Genomic DNA, 21,676 nt, shown 5'->3' with positions numbered 1-21,676 from the left:
CCCACAATGGAGACCAAATGAGGGTAAAGAATTTCATTTGAGGGTGTTCTAAACTGATGGATGTGTTCCATGCTTCTCAAAAAGTATAGAATTACGGGTATTTTCTACCCTCATTCTTCATACAAAGTGGAAAAAGGGAAATACATTGCTCATGGAATGAATACATGGAAAGAACAAATGCATGGGCAATTTAAATAGTTCCAGACCTTCATAAAACACCACTAATTATGGTCTGGGAAGCTGAGTTGTCTCCTTAAACATTTGCAAGTGCTCTCATTTGTAAGTTCCAGAGAGATCCAAAGTTAGCACATATTACAATTTGTATAATTTCCAGTTAGCAATTATTTTCAAGCGTGATAAAGTATTTAAATTATGTGTCTTATTTAGGGATTTTACTTCATGATCATTAAAACTCAGATAAAAATTATGTTGCGGTTGCTCAAAACCATAGTTATCAATTAGATAATGCAAACAAATAAATTCAAATCAGTTATTTTATATTTTCTCAAATGTCTTCCATTTGGAACTTCTATTTATAATATTCACAATGAACTTCTTTCTTAGGAACAAGTGACTCCTAGGATAAGTTTACTTCAAAATCACAAAAGAATCCTTTTTGACAATAATTAATTTTTCCCATTGATTCATGACATAAACTCTACAGATAAGATAGAATAAATGACAATGATGGTGACTGGAACAAAAATCGATTACCCTTTGCAGACTCTCTATCTGAACTTGAGAGTTTGCTCAGGGTAACACTGCCGAGTATAAATAAGATGCGATCAACTTAGCCCTCATCTTGTGTCTGTGAAAGCTTGTGTCTTGAAATCTAAAGATAATATAACATCCGTGCGCTACCATAAAATAAAGCCTTTGCCCATTAATTAGGCTAGTATCTCATTCCTCAGAAGGATAATTTTACTCCACAAACAGTCATTAAGTAATTTTGGTTAAACTTCTCCTTTTAGTGTTTGCTTTTCTCCAGTTCTAGCTTTCTGTCTATCAAGCAGTGATAAGCACTCCTTTTCTGAGTGAAGACATTGTAAGTGTTTTGATTACTAAAGTGTTAGGTGAAATGCTAGGGACAATAAGAATGCCATGTGAAGAAGTGTGAACAATTGTTGCTCTTACTTAATTTTGTTCCTATTCCCAGGTATTACTGCGCATGGCTGACCTCTGATGTTCCTAAGTGTTCTCCTAATCCTCACATCCATTCTACTAGTTTTCATCATTCATGTATTCTATATTAATTCACATGTCCATTCTCTGGGCAGCTTTTTATCCAAGAATCATTTTGATGTGCCCAGTAGAAAAATTAAGAATAAAAAGCTGCAATTGTCTTCTAGACACAAGTATTCTGGTAAGAAAGATGGACACAGTCAAAGCAAAATAACAAGACACATAAAAGTAATTTAAGACAAATATAAAATAAACAAGAGAGCTTGATTCATAATCAATTGCCATATATGTTTAAGAGTCATCTGTAATATTAAGGGGGACATCTGTAATATTTCAACAATAAAGATAAATTTTTTTAAAAAAGAGTCAAAATTTTTAAACACATTTAGAATAGTGGAAAACTGAAGGCTGCTGGAGTCAGTGATGTGGCTTAGAGATAAGTAAACAAAGTTTGGAGTACTTAGAGAGTTGTAATTTCTGGGGCATTGTTGGGTCATGGAACACAAAGTGGAGGAAAGAAGTAACAGCTGAGGCTGAAAACAGCAGAAAATAATGCAGAACTAGTCAGAGAAGGAGTCACTGGCATGGTCAAGGGGAGCTTGACCTAACACTTGAAAGATGAGTGGTAAATGGATAAATAGATAGACTTAGAAACATTCCAGAATCTGGGCTAGTTACTAGTATTGGTCTATAAAACTTGTATTCTGAGGAAACTGACCTCATGTTTAGACCCTTGGTAATCTAGACCCTTTATTTAAAGCCCAAACAATTACATAAAGTCTTGCACTTAATGCACCAGCTGGCCCTCTTCTTCCTCACATTTCCCTCCACTTCCAGAAGAACCCTCTGCTCAGTCCTGCTAGGCCACGCAGAGCTTCTAGGGCTCACTTATTCTTTTCTTTCTTTGCCTTGTAATGTGTAGTGTAACCTTTGCTTGAGATATCCTTCCTTCCTATCCAACTAATTCATATCCAACTGCCCTTCAGAATGAGCTCAACTCATATATTTTTACATGCCTTCCCAAACAAGGCTGATGGACACTCGCTCCTCCAGACTGCAATATTTACTGTCTATTTTATTCATGTGTTTTTTGGTGTGTGGTTTTTTGCAATCCTCACCTGAGGATATGCTTTTTATTGATTTTAGATGAAGGAAGGAAGGGAGAAAGAGAAAGAGAGAGAGAGAGAAAGAAAGAGAGAAAGAAAGAACTCGATGTATCAATGCGAGAGAGAAATATTGATCAGTTGCTTCCCCTAAGTTCCCTTACCTGGGGTGCAAGCTGAAACCCAGTGAATGTGCTTTGACCAGGGAATCAAACCCATGACCTGGTGCATGAGACAATGCTCCAACCAACTGAGCCATACCAGCCAGGGCTATTCACACATTGTGAATGAATTGAAAAAGTATGCAATTTGAATGTTCATGTCTACATGCCCTATGTGTTTAATATTATTATAAACTTTATTAATATTTTCAAACATCTCAGAGACATAGAAATGCTTCTAACGTAAGAACAGTAGGTCGATGCATTGTAATCAATAAAAGTGCTAGCAATCAACTTCTCTTTTTCTTGCCAGCACTAGTGGATTGAGAATTTCTTTTGTTCTTTTGCTCTACCAGATACCAGACCTGGTCAAAGCAACATGATTGAAACCGATGGTTCAAACCGAACACTTTCATTAGGCTCTGCTTGAACAGGCTGGCATGTGCAAACACAATCTGCAGAGGCTTTGTACACATTGCAACGGGATCATGTAATATGTTAGCTCAGCCACAGAGAGAATCTGCAGTCTTTGGCAGCCCTTTGCAACATACCAAAGGTGTCTTGTTTCTTCCACAAACTTGAATTACTTATGGAACAACATTATGACACAATTGTCAGGCTTCTTCCTACTGACTTAGACTTGCTGGTGGGGCAGTTTGCTAACACAGCTCTCAGTCCTGTTTTAAATGACACACCTACAGGGAACATTACAACGAGGGTGTAAGATTTCTGCCAGTGTCATTTCTTTTACGAATCCGGTTATATGTTTATGAGGGTGACCTGGCAACTGGACTACTGTGTAGGGAAATAACGTATGGCAATCCTTCATTGGGAGGATTTCAGAGGCAACATTCTTAACCCTAGAGAAGAGGCAATGCTCTGGGTCACTTGGCTGTAGGTCTTCTGGCTCCATGAATGGGATATGAAATCCTGGAAGCGCAGGGAAGAGACAGACACTGGCCACTCTGAGTCAGAGAGCTGACACTGGGTGTGTCGTTCAGTAAAGGGTGGAGGGGCTGAATCTTCAGGGAGGAATGCTTTCCTAGGAGGACTTCCAGAGGTCGTTCCTCCACCCTGCCTCCTTGATTCCCGAAGGCTCACTCATTTGACTTTTTTAATTTAAAAGAGCTGCTCTTTTCTCAGCACCAGATGTAAGAGAGCCCATTATAGAAATATGGCTCAAGGACTGATTACTCCCTTTTTTTTTCACGGAGTCAGCTCCAGATGCTTGTTGCTAAGCCCAGCTTCTTCCACACTGCTTTAGAACAGGGAAAAGAAAATGCTCATTTTTGGAGCTTGGGAATAGTGAGAGTGGGACTGCTGGCAGGCTCTTCTAGTTTCACATTAGTTTACTGTTTTACTAAAAAGGGTTTCTCCATCCCCACCTTTTATGTAGAGTAACTGCTATCTGACGTGAGGGGTTCTCGCACTGTGATGCTCAGTGTCCCTTTGATCTGGGTGAAGAGTCTGATGAGCACTGGGACGAGGGAGGCTTTAGGGGGGAAAATTCCTGATTTGTAATATTTGCCAATTTCCATAGTGCAAATACTCCCACAATGCTGATTTCAGGTTATTAGCATGATGTCCTTACTTGAGACAAGGTGCACTGTTCTCGTGAGCTGGTATAAGCTGCCCGCTCCCCCCCCCCCCCCCCACTCATTGCAGCTCTGGGGCCATGAATCCTGATTAAATTAGTGTGGCTAGCTTTTATTTGTTTTATTGATTTATCCAAGGGCTTTCTCTTAAGGTATTGAGTTTACAAATCAATTGCTCCTGTACTATATCCCATGTATGTGCTGTTCAAAGACAAATGGATAAAAGTATACACCATCAGCCCTGGCCGGCGTGGCTCAGTGAGTTGGAACGTTGTCCCATGTACTGGAAGGTGGTAGATTTGATTCCCAGTCAGAATATACACATATGCACACACCCTGGTCAACCTCATGTGGGTAGCAGCTGATCAATGTTTCTCTCTCTCTTTCTTTCTCAAAAACAATAAAATCTTTTTTTTAAGTATATGTAATAACAACCAACTCTAAATTTACTGTATTATGGTGAAGCAATGACTTGGTCAACTTCAAATATCAAGTAATTCTCAAAAATGTGATTTATCTGTGAATACATTATCAGTGAGTCACCTGGAAATGCAAGAAATACAGTGAGTGAAAAATGAGCACTTTAGAGTTATAATGGAATTTGAAAGTTGCTCAATCCCCCCTTTACTTGCCCCTCTCTTATGTAATGTCTGCTTTTTATCCAACACTCCCTAAACTGAGGTATCTTAAAATGGCTATATCTCTTGACTTCTTTTTCTATGTCATACAAAATAATTAAATGTTTTTATTTTCCCCGTTTTTTGTTGAGCTATGAGCATCATAAAGAGGTAATTTAAAAGGAGATTATGAATTCTATGATAGGACTGTGTTGCCAGCAATAATTGAGTATGGTTTTTAAAATATATCTTTTTCATGGATTAGTGGCAATGCTGATAATCCTTCCAAAGTTAATTAAAAGTTAATTTGCTAATAAAATGATTAACCTTTATGGTTCCTAACAGGAAACCAAACTTGCGCCCTTTTATTTTGAATAAATAAGTTCTTTAAAGTCTTTGCAAATAATTTCTTCTATTGTAAAAAAATTGACTACAGTATAATTTAAGATGATAAAAAATAAGGGAGTAAATAATACATTGTAAATAAACTCTAATAGTTACACAAAAACAAAGTGGATCAACAATTGGTAAAAATGATGTAGAATGGATATCTGAAAGCATATAGGCAAAGGGAATTTCATATTCAAGTTAAAGAAAAAAACGCTTTAAAAGTAAATATTATTTTAACGACTATATTTTAATTTTGTCCATAAAATCATTCAATCATTCTTTACTTACATACACCCTATTTTATAATTTTGACTCTATTCTACGAAAGCACAGACATAGGAAAACGATATTTCTCTTGATGTCAATTGTGTAATATCTATATTTCCTCTCAGTCAGTACACTGTATGATATTTTACAGAGACAGAAACTAATCAGTATTCTAGCGTGCAAGACAGCTATATTATGGGTCAAATAAAAAACTAACAGTAGGACTGTGGTCATTGTTGTCCTAGAAACATTTCAATTCCAATCTGCCAGTGCACTTTCTACAACTTTACCTGAAAAAAGGTTAGTTTTAATGTACTCTTTGATATTATTAATATTGCAAGACTCAGATATATTTGTATGCCTTGAAACTTTATAGTTTATAAATCGTTTGAATTGTAACATCACTTTCACTGTAATTATTTACTCACACATACCATTTTCTATCTATGAGAAATAACATAGACTTTTAAAATAAATATACCCCTTAAAATTGAAATATCTCCACATGATTTATCTTTAAATTAATTCTCACCTGGTTATTTCTTTACTAGAATAGATGAGATTCCTTAATATAAAGAAGAGTTGTGAAAAGCGACTAGCATCCAAATTCTTAGGTTGTCACCAAAAGGTTAACACTTTCCAAGCTATGGTTTTTATGTTAATACAATTAGGAAAATATCTGTGCCCTGATACATAACCAGTAGCCTTGAAATATAAATAAGATTTATTAATAATAGCATTTAGGAAAAAATATAGAGTGTTATAACATATATGACGTATTTGGAAAATCCCAAATCTGGGAAGCTGTGACCTGAAAATTTATGGGCCCAGCACGCTTCCGCTGCGCTACTCTGCTGACCTGAAAATTTATAAAAAATATATCAGTAGGTCTATGGTTGTATTTAATGACTGTCAAACTGATTTACATTTTAAAATTCCATTTTTTAAAAAAGCAAAATAACAAAGAAACTTTTCTGGATACTTACAGTTCCAGGGCGAGGATATGGAATTCTACCCTGATAGGAAATCAGCTGATGATTTGGCCCTTCTTTGTGGGCAAAAGGACCATTAAACACAGTCTGTATATCAGATAAATGATACACGCACACTGCTGATCCTTTAAAAACTGAGCTAAAAAAAAAAAAAAAGAAAACAGAAAGAGATCCATTTTCTGATTATTTTAATTTAAACACAATTTTAAAAATAGATGGCAAAGTTCATGATAAAAAGTTAATATAATTCTTCATGGAGAAGTTCAATTTTATAGTACACATTGTAAAGCTAAAAAGCTTCTACTATTTTGAAATAAGCCATTGATACAAAAAGCATTAAGACATTTAATTCATTCATGAATGTAATAGACAATAAGTTATAGAAAAGTTCTTAATGTTTCTGTAATATAGTATAGGTTAAAGAAGTTACTAACTAGTTTATCTTAGAAACAAAAAATTGATTTATTTAAAATATGAATTTGAATTCTAAATCACTATCAATACAGCCTATTATAACTTAACTGACAGAAACAAATTTCATTCATAAGAGAATATCATCTCTTTGTCTTGACTTTTAATGTGAGAGTGTTCTTACAGGTTATCCTAAATAGTATTGGAAAAGTCTGAATCATCATTATTTATGTACTTTCCCTGCTAGTCACAGAAAAAAAGGGGATCTAAAAAGATTCATTAAGTTACCTTTAGTCAGTAAAATCCCATAAACTTAGATTGGATCCTTAATGAAAACCACTGGCATTATCACTAAGGCAGATTGACTGAAACCAACTTTTCTCCAATTCACGTATTTCTCTTAAATTAGATGCATAATGGAAAACTTAGATGGCCAATGAAAACTTATATGCCCATTGAAAAAACAAGGTATATTATTAATTATTAGCATTAATAATCAGAAATGACCACATAAATTTTTTAATCTTAAAGCTATTGGTATGGGAAAAACAGAAACTAGGAAAATATTTTTTTGAAACGAACACTTTCTTCTTAAGAATTTGGTTATTTTTTTCTTTGTTGAATTTTTTGCGAATTAAATCAAACTACTTTCTTTGTTAGAACAGAAGTTAAACTTATCCCAAAGGACATCTTTTTAGATATCTTAAGGGCAAATGTAAATATGATGTAAACCAGTATCCCTGTGGTTTTATTTCTCATTGAATGGCTATAGTTTGCAATCATATCATGTTTCCCTTACTAGAAAATACTACTAAAATCTCTAAATTTTCACTTTGTAGTTGATTGTCTAATGAAAGGGACCCAGTAGATTCTGCATTCCATGCTGGAATATTATATTGAATTCTGAGTAACATTCCTAATGTAAAATAAAATAAAAATGTGTACAGGAAATGGTGAGGATATGGTGTATATAATAATTGGGCTTAGGCATTCTAGAGAATTAGAAAACATCAAATATATTTTTAAATATATTTTCAAATATATTCAAGTATATGAAATACTGCCACATAGAACATAAAAACATGTTCAGCATTTTGCTAGTTTCTAAGTAATCACCTTAGATTGTTCTAGAAGTAAAAGTTGTTTAATAGAAATTTAAAAAGTTCTATTGGAATCATGAGTCTTCAAATTATTTCCTTAAAAGAAAAATCATATATACTTTATTCTGCATTATAATTCAATTTTTTCTTTCTTTGAGAAAACATCATACAATCATTATACTCTGTACAAAACTGTTTTGAAAACATTAGTTCAGCTTATAAGCAAAAGTAACAAAACAGGAAGCTTAAATCCTTAATGCTAGGCAAATTTAAAAGTTGAAAAGAGCCTTGGCTGGTGTGGCTCAGTTGGTTGGAGCATTGTCCCATTCACTGAAAGGTCTCGGGTTTGATTCCCGGCCAGGGCACATACCCTGGTTTCAGCTTCAATGCCCAGTCAGGGCGCATGTGGGAGGTAACCAATCAGTGTTCACTAGCATAATGATATTTCACTCTCTCTCTCCCCCTCTCCCTTCCTTTCTAAAATCAATACAAGCATGTCCTTGAGTGATTAAAAAAGAATTAAAAAATTGAAAAGAATGCTTTAGCAATAATTACTATTGCTCAATAAAGTTTATTGTTTAAATCATAAGATATAATTATTTAATAATTACCTTGATGTTGTAAAAATGCCATACACTAGTGTTGTCCTTGGGTTATCAGTTTCAAGCAGAAATACATCCTCTATAAAAGAGAAATATCATTCTTTCAAGTTCCCAAATATTAAATGTATTTTTAAAATTTACCCTAAGAAAATAACTTAAACTATGAAAAGAATTCGGAAAGAGATTCCTGCAGCATCATTCCAATTTAAAAACTAAATGAATTAAATTATAGGCACATGGTAAAATAAATTAAATAAAATGTCATACAACCACTAACAGGATTTATGAAGACTATAACATTATGAAAACCATGCTAATAAAATAATATTAAGTGAAAAAGGCACAATGGAATATAAGGTGAACTAGAACCATGTAACCTTAAACTATTTCTGCTGCTTTTTTTCTCTGCATTTTCTAAATATCCTTTAATGATTATATACATTTTTCTGAGGTAGGGTTAGAAGTTCTGACATGGAAGAAAACTTTTGCACAGGGACTTTTTTCTTCATACAAAATAAGAATTTTTTTGGCTTATGGTCAAAGTTGCTAGTGATATTTTTAATTAACAATTCCTCTGACAACAAGAAGTTTAAAGTATATTAAAGCAAAGACAATGACATAGACAATAAAGTAATAAACAACAAAACCTGGAAGTAACTTTCTGACAAAAAACTGCAATTAATAAACAATTGTTATGATTACAAGAAATGTCTGTTTTTAGTGACATTGTTGCAAATAAAATTCTTGTTGAGGAATACAAAGAAAGAGCTATTTATTTTAAATTCAAAGTGAATTTAGGAATATATCATGGAGAATTCAATGAACTAAATGTTTCAGCAATGCATTCAGATACAAAACAAATTTTAAAAATACTTAAAAAATTTATTGAGTATCCAGATCATTAATTCAAATGGACATATTGTTAATGCTGAAAACATCCATGTAAGATACATCCTCTCCTGAGAGTTTATTATTAAATTTTATAAACTTTACAAAGTCTCTTTCGAACATTTTTTCAGATTCACATCTATGTACCTAGTTCATCGAAGTGTGTTTCCGGGCCATCTTCATCGGTTACCGAGCACACCAGCCTCGCTTTTAGGAAGGTAGTCCACTTGTTGACAAGGCTACGCAGTCCACCCGTGTCATTCTGAAACCGTTTTGTGAACACATTTCAGTTTGCCTAAGTAAATACTGAAGTCTATTACAACTTGGATTTGTATTAGTCGGGGACTTGAAATCTGAAGGATGACTATGTTAACCATATTTGAATATCAATAGTTAGAGAGGAATATTTAAGATATATAGTATGTTATAAAATAGCCACAGGTTATATACTATTATTCTTCTACAGTGTTGTATCAACTGGAGATGTTTTAAAAAAGAATTGAATGAATATATTTCCTAAAGCTTTATAAACATAACAATAAATGATGGAAATATTTATAAAATGTTACGGAACATAGGTAATTTAATGTGCCTTTTCTTTACACCTCATTGTCTCCAATATGAATATTACTGTATACAGTGAGTTTGCAGATCCTACTGTGGTCAGCAGAGTTGATTTATACTTAACACCAAATGGCCCCCAATAGTTCTAATTTTCTCCTTCATTTTTCTGTGTTAGCCTTTACTCCTCAGTATACCTAGTCAGATGCTTTAATATACATATTTCCCCAAATAGGACAGGGAAAATGGTATTGGGATCATTCACCGATAGTCTCTATTGATAACATATTTGTTTGTTTTCTGTATGCCCAGCAGCCTTCCACTCCTTCAGCCGGCTTTGCCGCCTTACTGCAAGTGATTGAGAGGCAGGTGAGTTCCACTATCAGTGGAGCAGTATAATATTGAGAAGTATTTTAAACACTAAATGCTTTAAGAAATAATTCTGCACAAAGGATGCTAATCATAAATGTTAGGAAAAGCCTGTAAAACTCCTGTATGAGTGGATATCATGATTCTTTTGAGCTGAATATATATTTACTGTTAAAACAAAAATATTTTGATTACTGTTTATAATTATATTTTATTAAAGCCTTCCTTTACATTTGCTGTTGTAGATAGCTTCTCAGTAATTATTTTAATAAAGTTTCCCTATATTTTATTCACAATAATTATTCTGTTTCTTTCTATAATATAAAATTTAGCTATTTGTAATACTAATAATTAAATGAAATAGCAAAATTAATCAAAATTATTTATATAAACCCACAACCAAAATATTTCTATGAATTAAACTTTATGTTGAAATATGGTATTTATCTCTTATGAGAGATGTGAATAAACATTAAGTTCAAATGTCTCCTATTAATATTTGATTAATTTATAATAGTAGATAATAAAAGTAGAAAAGTATTAGAAAAAGAAAAAAAATTACATAATTTAATTTTTAAGTTTTTCTTCAAATTATAATAGTCAAAGCAATCTTGAGAAAGAAAAACAAAATGGAGGTATCACATCCTAGCTTTCAAGCTGTAATATAAAGCTGAGATATGGGATAAAACAGACGAATAGATCAATGGAACAGAATAGAGAGCCCAGAAATAAACCCATGCATATATGGTCAATTAATTTATGACAAAGAAGTCACAAATATAAAATGGGGGGAAATCATTTCTTCAATAAATGGTACTGGAAAAATTGAACAGCCACATGTAAAAAAAAAAAGAAAGGAAGGAAGAAGGAAGGAAGGAAGGAAGGGAGGGAAGGAGGGAGGGAGGGAGGGAGGGAGGAAGGAAGGAAGGAAGGAAGGAAGGAAGGAAGGAAGGAAGGAAGGAAGGAAGGAACTGGACTACTTCCTACACCATACAAAAAAGTTAACTCAAGCCCTATGTGGTTTGGCTTAGTGGATAGTATGTTGGCCTGCAGACTGAAGAGTCCTGGGTCCAATTCCTGTCAAGGGGTCATGCCTGGGTTGCAGGCTTGATCCCCAGTAGGGGGGCGTGCTGAAGGCAGCCAATTAATGATTCTCTCTCATCATTGATGTTTCTATCTCTTCTCCCTCTCCCTTCCTCTCTGAAATCAATAAAAATATATTTTTAAAAGCTTAACTCAAAATGTATTAAAGACTTGAAAGTAATACCATAAACCACAAAAATCCTAGAAGAAAATAGGTGGTAAGTTCCTTGACATAGGTCTTGGGAATGATTTTTAAAATTGACCCCAAAAGTAAAGTAACAAAAGCAAAAATATACAAGTGTAACGACCTCAAACTAAAAAGCTTCTGCACAGAAATGAACACTATCAACAAAACGAAAAGGCAACCTACTGAATGGAAAAACCATCCTATATAATAAAAGGGTAATATACAAATTGACCCTAACAGCAGAACGACTAGAAATGACTGGTCACTATGACACACACTGACCACCAGGGGGCAGATGCTCAATGCAGGAGCTGTCCCCTGGTGGTCAGTGTGCTTTCACAGGGGGAGCTCTGCTCAGCCACAAGCCAGGGGGACGGCTGCCAGTACAGTGGTGGTGATGGGAGCCTTTCCCGCCTCCTCAGCAGCACTAAGTATGTCCGACTGCAGCTTAGGCCTGCTCCCTGCTGGCAAGTGGACATCCCGCGAGGGCTCCCGGGCTGCCAGAGGGATGTCTGATTGCCAGCTTAGGCCCAATCTCCCGGGGAGTGGACCTAAGCCAGCAGATAATCATCCCCTGAGGGGTCCCAGACTGTGAGAGGGCACAGGCTGGGCTGAGGGACCACCCCCCCGAGTGCACAAATATTTGTGCACTGGGCCTCTAGTTTGTAAATCATATATCTGATAAGGGATAATATCCAAAATATATAAAGAATCCATACAACTTAATAACAAAAAAATCAATTACAAATGGGCAGAAGATCTGAATAAATATTTTATCAAAGAAGACATAGACATACAGATGGCCAACAAGTTCATGAAAAGATGCACAACATTGCCAATTACCAGGGAAATGCAGATTGAAACCACAGTGAGATATCACTTCCCACTTGTTAGAATGGCTGTTATTAAAAAGACTAGAGGTCCAATGCAAGAATAGGCCTTCCTTCCCCTGGCTGCTGACACTGGCTTCCCTCTGGCACCCGGGACCAAGGCTTCCCTTTGACCGTGGGCAGGCACCCAGGACCCGGGCTTGCCTCACAGCCCTGGCTTTGTCTGGAAGGATGTCCAGTCTAATTAGCATATTATGCTTTTATTATTATTAAAAAGATAAGATATAAAAAGTGTTGGCAAGGATATGGAGAAAAGAGAATCCTTGTGCACTGTTGGTGGGAATATGATTTGTTGCAACCAATATGGAAAATAGTGTGAAGGCCCGACTGGTGTGACTCAGTGGTTGAGTGTCAGTCAACCCATGAACTAGGAGGTTGTGGTTTGATTCCTGGTCAGGGCACATGCCGGGTTTGTGTGAGCTCAATCCCCAGGGAGGAGGAGGGGGCAGTGTGCAGGAGGCAGCCTATTGATGATTCTCTCCTCATTGATGTTTCTATCTATCTCTCCTTCTCTCTTCCTCTCTGAAATCAATATATATATATATATATATATATATATATATATATATATATATATGCATATATATATATTAAAAGAAAATAGTGTGAAGATTCTTCAAAAAATTAAAAATAGAACTATCAAATAATCTAGCAATTCCACTTCTGGTTATTTATCAGAATAAATGGAATACTAATTCAAAAAGATATATGACCCCATTGCATTATTTACAAGAGCCAAGAGAGTGAAACAACCTCAGTGTCTACCAACAAATGAATGGATAAAGAAATGAGGCATATAAACACAATTATCAGAGAAATAATATTATTCAGCCTAATCTTATTGTTCATGATAATGTAGATTCGCATTATGCTAAATAAAATAAGTCCTACAGAGAATGACAGATATGTATGCTCTCCTTTTTATGTGGCCTAAACAAAAGCAATAAAACAGCTCATGGATACAAGAACAGATCAGTGGTTGCAAGAGACAGAGTGAGGTGTGGTAGAAGTGGTTAAAATGGGTGAACTCTGTTGTTGTTTTTGTTTTGGGGGGTGTTTTTTGGTTGCTTTATTTTTTTAGTTTAAATAAATTGAATTTTTTAAAAAAAATATATTTTATTGATTTTTTACAGAGAGAAAGGGAGAGGAATAGAGAGTTAGAAACATTGATCAGCTGCCTCCTACACACCACCTACTGGGGATGTGCCCACAACCAAGGTACCTGCCCTTGACTGGAATTGAACCTGGGACCTTTCAGTCTGCAGGCTGACGCTCTATCCACTGAGCAAAACTGGTTAGGGCTACATAAATTGAATTTTAAAATGTTAATACTTACAGGACATATTCTAGCGATCATGGAATGAATCTGTTTTGTACTTCTGCTATTGTCAGTCAGTTTCTCCTTGAAGAAAAAGTAAATCTTAGCATCGTTTGGATCAGTTCCATCTGGGATGACATGTGCATCCACAAACATAGGTTCTGAAAAGAAATACAGAGACTATAATATATTCATGCGAAAAATCCATCTACTGTTCATCCAAGTAGACCACAGACACGTGGTTTCTCCATCTCTGGTGTAAAACAATAATTTGATGTTCATAGGCAAAAAGTATAAAAGCAGTAATTGTATTCAGACAACCTATCGCATTTCAAATGTCAAGTGCCACAAAATATAGTTATAATATGACAGCTCAAACTATTTTTCTCTGTCTACAATATATTCTGGAAGTGTAGTAAATGCAAAAAAAACCTTTGTGCACTGATGAGTTTTAAAAATTTGAAAAACTATTCTACCAGTTATTTCCCTTGGAATCTGACAGTCAGTCGTTTTACGGGGGAAAAAAAGGTTTGTTTTTCAAAGTGTGGTTTTCAATCTAGTGCATATAAACTCAAATTCACCGAAGCAGAATGGAATGAGGAGTTGGGAGTCCAAGATCTGAAAAACACATTTTTCTTAAAATACAGTGTATGAAATAAAAGGGAAACTTTTCAAGGAAAAAAGTGACGTCATTTGAAGACATAGAGGAATTCCTTATTTCAAGAACAAAACAACTCTTAGGATATTCTATTTCCAGATGTACCAGAGGAATAATCTGAAGAAGAAAATGGACAATCAACTCTTTCTTGTGCTGGCCTATCAGTGAAACAAGATGCTTTACTGTGGTGATTCATGCTTAACTGTGCAATGGTAAGTAAATTGCCAAATTTGGGTGAGCTAGACATTTCCCCCAGGGTGAAATGACAAAGACCTCAGTGGTTTCTTCCTCCTCTCAACAACAGGAACTCATTGAAATTGTGCATTAAAGTCAAATGAGCACCTTTCATGATGTGAATTCCGTGTGATCCTAAGAACTGGAAGCAGCTGAATACTGATAATCATAAAATTATCATAACTATGATTTCTATTAAATCTTAGTCAAATTATGAAAAAATAATATATACCAGTTTTATAATTTAGAATCTAAGTATAAAACAAATATAGTTTCTGAATATACCCTATTCACTTTATCTTCATAAATTTAGAGAACTTTTAGCTTTGACATTATTAACACATACAATCTAAATGAATAAATAACATATTTAATTATAATATGTTACACTTAAACAATTAGAGAGGATTCTTGTGTAAAAGCATGTATGATGAATACCATTGTCATTTTTAAAATTTATATATTCTATAATAATTGTGTGGTGATTAGTAAAGAGTTAGAATATGACTACTTCAATTATTTACTTATCCTAAACTTTTAAAATCATAAAGTCAGAATTACTGTTACTGATGACAAGGCCCTGTAATTCTTTGTCTTTTTACCATTTTTTACCTAATTTTTATTATGGAACTAAACAAAGTAGTCTAAAGCATAATTCTAAAACAATGTATAAAATGTTTTCTTACCACTTAGCCATTTGGAATTGTGTTGATCAGTTCTGACTGCATTCCTTTTAGTTAAACTTCGAAAAATAGCAGCATCTGTCCCCATGAAATCTATATACATTCCAGAGAAAAGTTCTTCATCTATGTAAAAGAAATTATCAACACAATGTAAATGTTTTTAAGGCTATTTTATTTTTTTTTTATTTTTATTTTTTAAAATATATTTTATTGATTTTTTACAGAGAGGAAGGGAGAGAGATAGATAGTTAGAAACATCGATGAGAGAGAAACATCGATCGGCTGCCTCCTGCACATCTCCCACTGGGGATGTGCCCGCAACCCAGGTACATGCCCTTGACCAGAATCGAACCTGGGACCCTTCAGTCCTCCAGCCGACGCTCTGTCCACTGAGCCAAACCGGTTTCGGCTTTAAGGCTATTTTAAATATCAAGGAGAACTTGCTTAATTAGATTAGTACACATATTACAGTGTTTATAATTGTTAATTGGTTTACATTATCCACCAAATAAAAAGTTGGTAAAGTTTAATCTGGTCTCATTATTGACTGTATGGTTACCAAAATGACTTTATTCTATGAAGAAATAAAAATTCCTCTGCCTGTACTTAATAATACGAAATGCCTATGTTTATAGTGTGTATCAGAAATGGCAGAAATAATATATGTAACATATTATAAAAGATAACAGAATGGCTTAATTATTACTGTGTTTTAATAAAAATACTGTAAGAGTCAGAAAACTTGCTTTGTATATTTTGGGCAGTAATTTTTAGCAAACTGGGAATTAGGACTAAGTCATTTAGCTCCCTGAATCACAATCTTCTCATCTGTAAAATATGGGAACTGAATTATGGATTTCAAAAGTCCTCACCACATATTAAAAATTCTATGATTATACTAAAGGGATTGAGATCAATAGTTTTATTATTATTAATGACATGGAGGCAACATTAAAATTTGTCAAAATACTATTAATGATGTAATAATGTCATCATTAAAAGTATACACTTCAATTTTCAGTGCTAGAAGGTTGCTACAATATAATCAAAGTTCTCTATTATCATTTGCAAAACAATATATTAAAATTATGGTAAAAATATAGTATTATGTTACTAAACTACATATGGCTTAACATAAGCCATGAGAAATAGAATGCAGAGACAAGAAAGTAAAGATATTTTTAAATTAAATTATCATTATTGATAGCAAAAACACATTTTAATCTGTATATACATAACATTTAACATTTAGCTTATCCATATTAATTTTCATGCTAGGAAAGAGAGTAGATATTGAATGGGTATGTGTGACACTTGAGAATAAAACAGTAGCTAAATATCTATTTAAAAGAGGATAAAATTTATCAGGTCTGTCCTACTAAACCGCCATGCAGCTGTGCTCTTCGACTACTGTTCTAGAATTACTTCCTGGCTACTTTCAGATTGTGGTCATTTTGGCAGAACTGGAACATTTTGAAGCACTCTAAGCTCACTGTTTAGTAACAAGCACTACCAACTGGCCCAGGATAGAATGAAGAATGGAATGTTTTTAATATGTGCTCACTAGGTCATGAAACGGACCCCTACAAGTTAGCAATTGGGCATGGCAGGTATTGTGTCTCCAATGTGGCTTCCTCACAGGGGTCTAAAGCCCATGGAAATTGATTATAGAGACAGAACAAAAAAGTGCAGGAAAGTATTTCGTTTAGTTTCTTTAAAATTATGTGGGCATTTATGAAGCATCTACACAAGTATTCTGTTGATACAATGGTTGTTAAATTGAAATAACTTCGCAATTAATCATTTCATACTGTAGCTATACCCAGTTACCCTCCAAACAGGGGGTTATAAAACTCTGTTATGTAATATACTGACTAGCACAGCTATCAATTATCATCTCTGTATCCAGGAAGGAAAAAATAAAGGATACTGGAGGATGGTGTATGGTGCAGAGGGCTGAGTCTAATCCTATTACACACCACTTTATTAGTTATGTCTTAAACGTTACGGAAGCTTGCACGTCTGACTGACTTCATTTCCTGTCTTAAATTTTTAATAATTAGGAATAACAAAGTGCCTGCTTTATTTTGTATAAGAAATATTTAATTAATGTCACTTTGGGACGCATTTTGAGAATAGGGTATTTCATGAAGGATTTCTTTGTAGGACTTATGCAAAGATAAACTTGTGCCTGTTCTCTTTAATCCAAAAATATTTTGCTTTCCAACTGCACTTCCACTACCAGAAAAACCATATGAGGTTTTTGATCGGCTCCTTAAAAGATACCACCTGACTTCTTTGTTGTGCTACAACAATAACTAAAAATAGCAAAAGAACACTAAACATACATATCTGGTTGGATGTCACAACCACATTGTGAAATTTGGAATTAAAATTCACAATGTTTCTTGGAATATTTTAACAAATATGTGTTATTTAGTGGATTGCAGTTGAACAGAAATGATCAAACACTGTATAGCAAAATGAGAGGACTATACAGATCTATTATACAATATTGGAGATGACAATGGAGATGATTTTAAAGAAATAATCAATAGAACAAATAAAATTATAAATATAAGCTTATCAAGCTTCATGCTCATTTTGGTTTCAGGTTTTCTCTCCTAAAATATATTTTTGTCGATTTCAGAGAGGAAGGGAGAGGAAGAGAGAGATAGAAACATCAATGCTGAGAGAGTTTCATTCATCGGCTGCCTTCTGCACATCCCACACTGGGAATTGAGCCCACAACCTGGGCATGTGCCCTGACCAGGAATTGAATGAACTGTGACCTCCTGGTTCATAGGTCAACGCTCAACCACCAAGCCCCATCAGCTGGGCTGATTTCAGTTTAATGAATTTCAGTGATAGTATAAATTATAATGTTGATCAAAGTATTAAAAGGCAATATAGAAACATCAGCATAAGAATTGAAGTCTCAGGTCCTTAAAAAATGAAGGCCACTTAAATTCAATTTTGTAAAAATATCCAAGTCTCTAAAGGCAAAACTATTAAATGGCTTATCATATTTTAACACTAAGATTCATAATGCCTTGTTCTAACCCTTACTGTTCTAAACTATATTTGATGAGATAAAACTATAGTATTAGTGCTAATCTTTGAAATTTATTTCCATAGCATAGCATTTAGCTTGAAATGAATGAAAACTCTATATATTTAACTAGTATATATATATACATGTAATATTAGAATTTCTAAAGTATTTAAAAAAATACTCTTTTTGAGACACTGCTATGAAATATTTAGAAACTTATCTGAAAAGTCCTTGCATCAGACATATTTGGATATCTTGTGGTTTCAAAGGTTTCTAATTTTTTTTGTCGTAATTATATACTTTCATTTCCTCTTTGTCCAATTTGAATGACCATATGGAAATAATTCACTGGATAACTTCCAAGGCCACATTTTAGTCAGTGCTAGATGTACCTGTCTTAATTTAGTTTCCAGATATGAGCACGATGTGTTGCCTCTTTAAATGAATCAAAGTAAAGCACTGTGACCACAATAATTATTTTTCCACCTGTTCTCTTGTCAAATGGTATAATTTTACTATCGGCAACACATACAGGAAGCAAACAGGGGAGAGCATCTACTGTATAGTTGGCACTGGGATCCCCGATTTGTCCTTACAGTCAATTCATGTTAAACCAGATGTATTCTAGAAGTGTCGTAACGGACCAGAAGGGAATGTCTTTTAAGTGAGTTATAGAAAGGCATTCGATGATTGAGACTCAAAGACATTGATTTGTCAACTTACGTAGCAGCAAGCAATTGGGCCTGCTACTTAACTGATATATTTTATGGAAAATGAGAAAATAGAAAAGCGATTTTACCACCAGCTCTTGTTTTAGTATAGCAACTTCTAGACAATCCATAAGAATATATTTGGCTAACCCATGTACTTTGTTAGTCTTTCATCAGAGAGTAAGATCATTTTTTTTTAATATATTTTATTGATTTTTTACAGAGAGGAAGGGAGAGAGATAGAGAGTGAGAAACATCGATGAGAGAGAAACATCGATCAGCCGCCTCCCGCACACCCCCCACTGGGGATGTGCCCGCAACCCAGGCACATGCCCCTGACCGGAATCGAACCCGGGACCCTTGAGTCCGCAGGCCGACGCTCTATCCACTGAGCCAAACCGGTTTTGGCGAGTAAGATCATTTTTAATAATTTGTAAAAGATTACTAAAACATGAGGAAAGTGGGTATATTTAATACTAGAAAAATAACTATAGGAAACATTGAAAATTACTTTATTATATATATACACACACACACACACACACACACACACACACACACATGCATGCTTTTTGTAAATGGCTGACTTGCTCTGGGAATGAGAGCATTGTTGTGTTCAATGAAAAAATGCATGCTTATTATGAATATTCCTGAACATGAGAAACTAAAATTTCTATTTCTCAGCATAAACCTTTCTTCCTATTATTTTACTCATGTACTATCATCCATACAATTATCAAAAATGGGCATACCATGTCATGAATTATTTTTCCTTAATTTCCTTATTTTCTATTTCTCACTGCCTCCTTTATTTTTCACTTACTGATCATAACAGATACTGTGTTCACATTGGGGTTGAAAGAGCAGCGTCCTTTTCCAGATTCACACTTGGAGTCAATCATGAAAACTTGGTCCTTTATTGTAGATAAAAATTAAAAGACAGTAATAATAAATAACATCATATTTAGTTAACCAATCGGCCTTTAGTAAAACAAAGCATCACCATAAATAATAAGCTTTATACTTGGTTGCTTATGCCTGCCCAATTCACTGTATTAAGAATTTCTTGGCCTGTAGACAAATGCATCTATGAATTACAAACTAACCTTAGTAGATCAAATTCTCATTCTATTACACTCCCCATAAAGCTGATCCAACAAGTTTTCCTCAAAGCAACATTATTAAAACCCACTTAAAATTACAATAAGACTGTTTTAAAAATAAAATTTGTTACCACTTAATTTTGTTATGTACATCATTATACTAAGTTAAGCAATAATTCATAATTTAGATTAAAATGTTTTATTATTTATTTATTTAACAAAATATATTGACCATCTACTCTGTGCCAGGCACTGACAATACATTAGGGATACAGTAAACAAAATAGACAAACATCTTTGCCTTCAAGTAATTTATGATATACTGAGGGAGAATATAAATAGGTATATATAAAATATAAAGAGAATAAATATATAAAATATAAGTCTGTTAGATGATGCGCAGTGCTTAGGAAAAACATTAAGCAAGGAATGGGACTAGGGCAGCCCAGGGACTATGAGCAAAGATTTCAGTAATGACCAGTGCAGCTTCAGTGAGAGAGAACATCTTGTTGGTATACTTATTTTTTTTTCTAGGTAAGTTAGTAAAAGTGACTACTAAAATTCTAAGAAAAAGATGATCACTTTTGTTGGTTGCATTAGATGATGGCAGTCCTTGGGTGTCAAGCTAAGGTTTTTCAAAATTATCCTGATAAAATTGCATTCCATATTTACTCTAGATATGTATATAAATACAATATTATGATGAAACCCTTTAACTTGACTACTAAGGAAAGTATTAAAAAGATTAAAATTCATAACCCGTTCCATACTTACGTTGACTTTTAAATGTTCACATATTAATTAATGGACATGCTTCCCCTTTTAAATAGATTTTCTTGAAACGAGACTATAGTAGTTCATATTTGATAAAGTGATTAAAATTCATTCCATGCTGGCTTTCCATATGAGATTTGTTTTTTTTACTGACTTTTGCATTTAAGCCTTGAAGTGCATAGTGGGCAATCTCTACATGGGAAATGATTTCATTTGAAACGTGTGCTCTGAAAAGTGCTGTGCTATTGGTGGCCTCTGCAGTGACTGTGCAGTCTTCAGTAAAGGGTCTGACAGATTGCAGACGTCTAGGGCAGCAGTTTATTTATCAGTTGATCACAGGCATGTGGTTCTAATGACAAGCTCAATGCAGCCAACTGTACTCTTCCAAGAAGCATAGCTTTACATTTAAGAACTTTAATATTTCATCTTGTTTTGAACCACTTGGAGGTGCATCAACATGGGTTCAAGTGATAATTACTCAGTTATTTTTAAGTGATTTTTTTATTCAACAAAAGATATATATATATATGTATAAGTTACATACATGAAAAAATTAATAATAAAGGAATACAGAGAGATTATTCAATTATATTCATACTAAAGCAGATTAACCTTTGTTAAAGAAAAACGAACCTAAGATATATCAGTAGCAACATTTAATCTTTTTTTTACAATTCTAATCTGTAAAATTGAATTTAGACATTAAGAACTAGACTTTCAAGGCTTAAGATGCATAATAAAAT

At 34.1% G+C, this 21,676-nt stretch overlaps 1 protein-coding gene across 3 annotated transcripts in view; it reads right to left on the bottom strand.

Annotated features, from left to right (window-relative positions):
• SEMA3C (semaphorin 3C) overlaps positions 1–21,676 on the bottom strand; it is a 168,661-nt gene that overhangs the window by 56,589 nt on the left and 90,396 nt on the right. For 2 of the 3 annotated variants that reach the window (XM_036328349.1, XM_036328350.1), the window contains exons 6-11: positions 19,880–19,970; positions 15,295–15,414; positions 13,735–13,877; positions 9,456–9,570; positions 8,430–8,499; positions 6,302–6,446 (exon numbers count right to left, since the gene is read on the bottom strand). In XM_036328349.1, coding sequence (XP_036184242.1) covers positions 6,302–6,446; positions 8,430–8,499; positions 9,456–9,570; positions 13,735–13,877; positions 15,295–15,414; positions 19,880–19,970 — 684 coding nt within the window. The remainder of the gene's footprint in view (positions 1–6,301; positions 6,447–8,429; positions 8,500–9,455; positions 9,571–13,734; positions 13,878–15,294; positions 15,415–19,879; positions 19,971–21,676) is intronic. The other variant, XM_036328351.1, reaches the window with a different exon arrangement.

Source organism: Myotis myotis, unplaced genomic scaffold (genome assembly GCF_014108235.1).
Source record: "Myotis myotis isolate mMyoMyo1 unplaced genomic scaffold, mMyoMyo1.p scaffold_m19_p_11, whole genome shotgun sequence".
Classification (NCBI taxonomy): domain Eukaryota; kingdom Metazoa; phylum Chordata; class Mammalia; order Chiroptera; family Vespertilionidae; genus Myotis; species Myotis myotis.
Note: the sequence above shows the minus strand (reverse complement) of the source record. Positions and strands in the feature narration are given on the sequence as shown.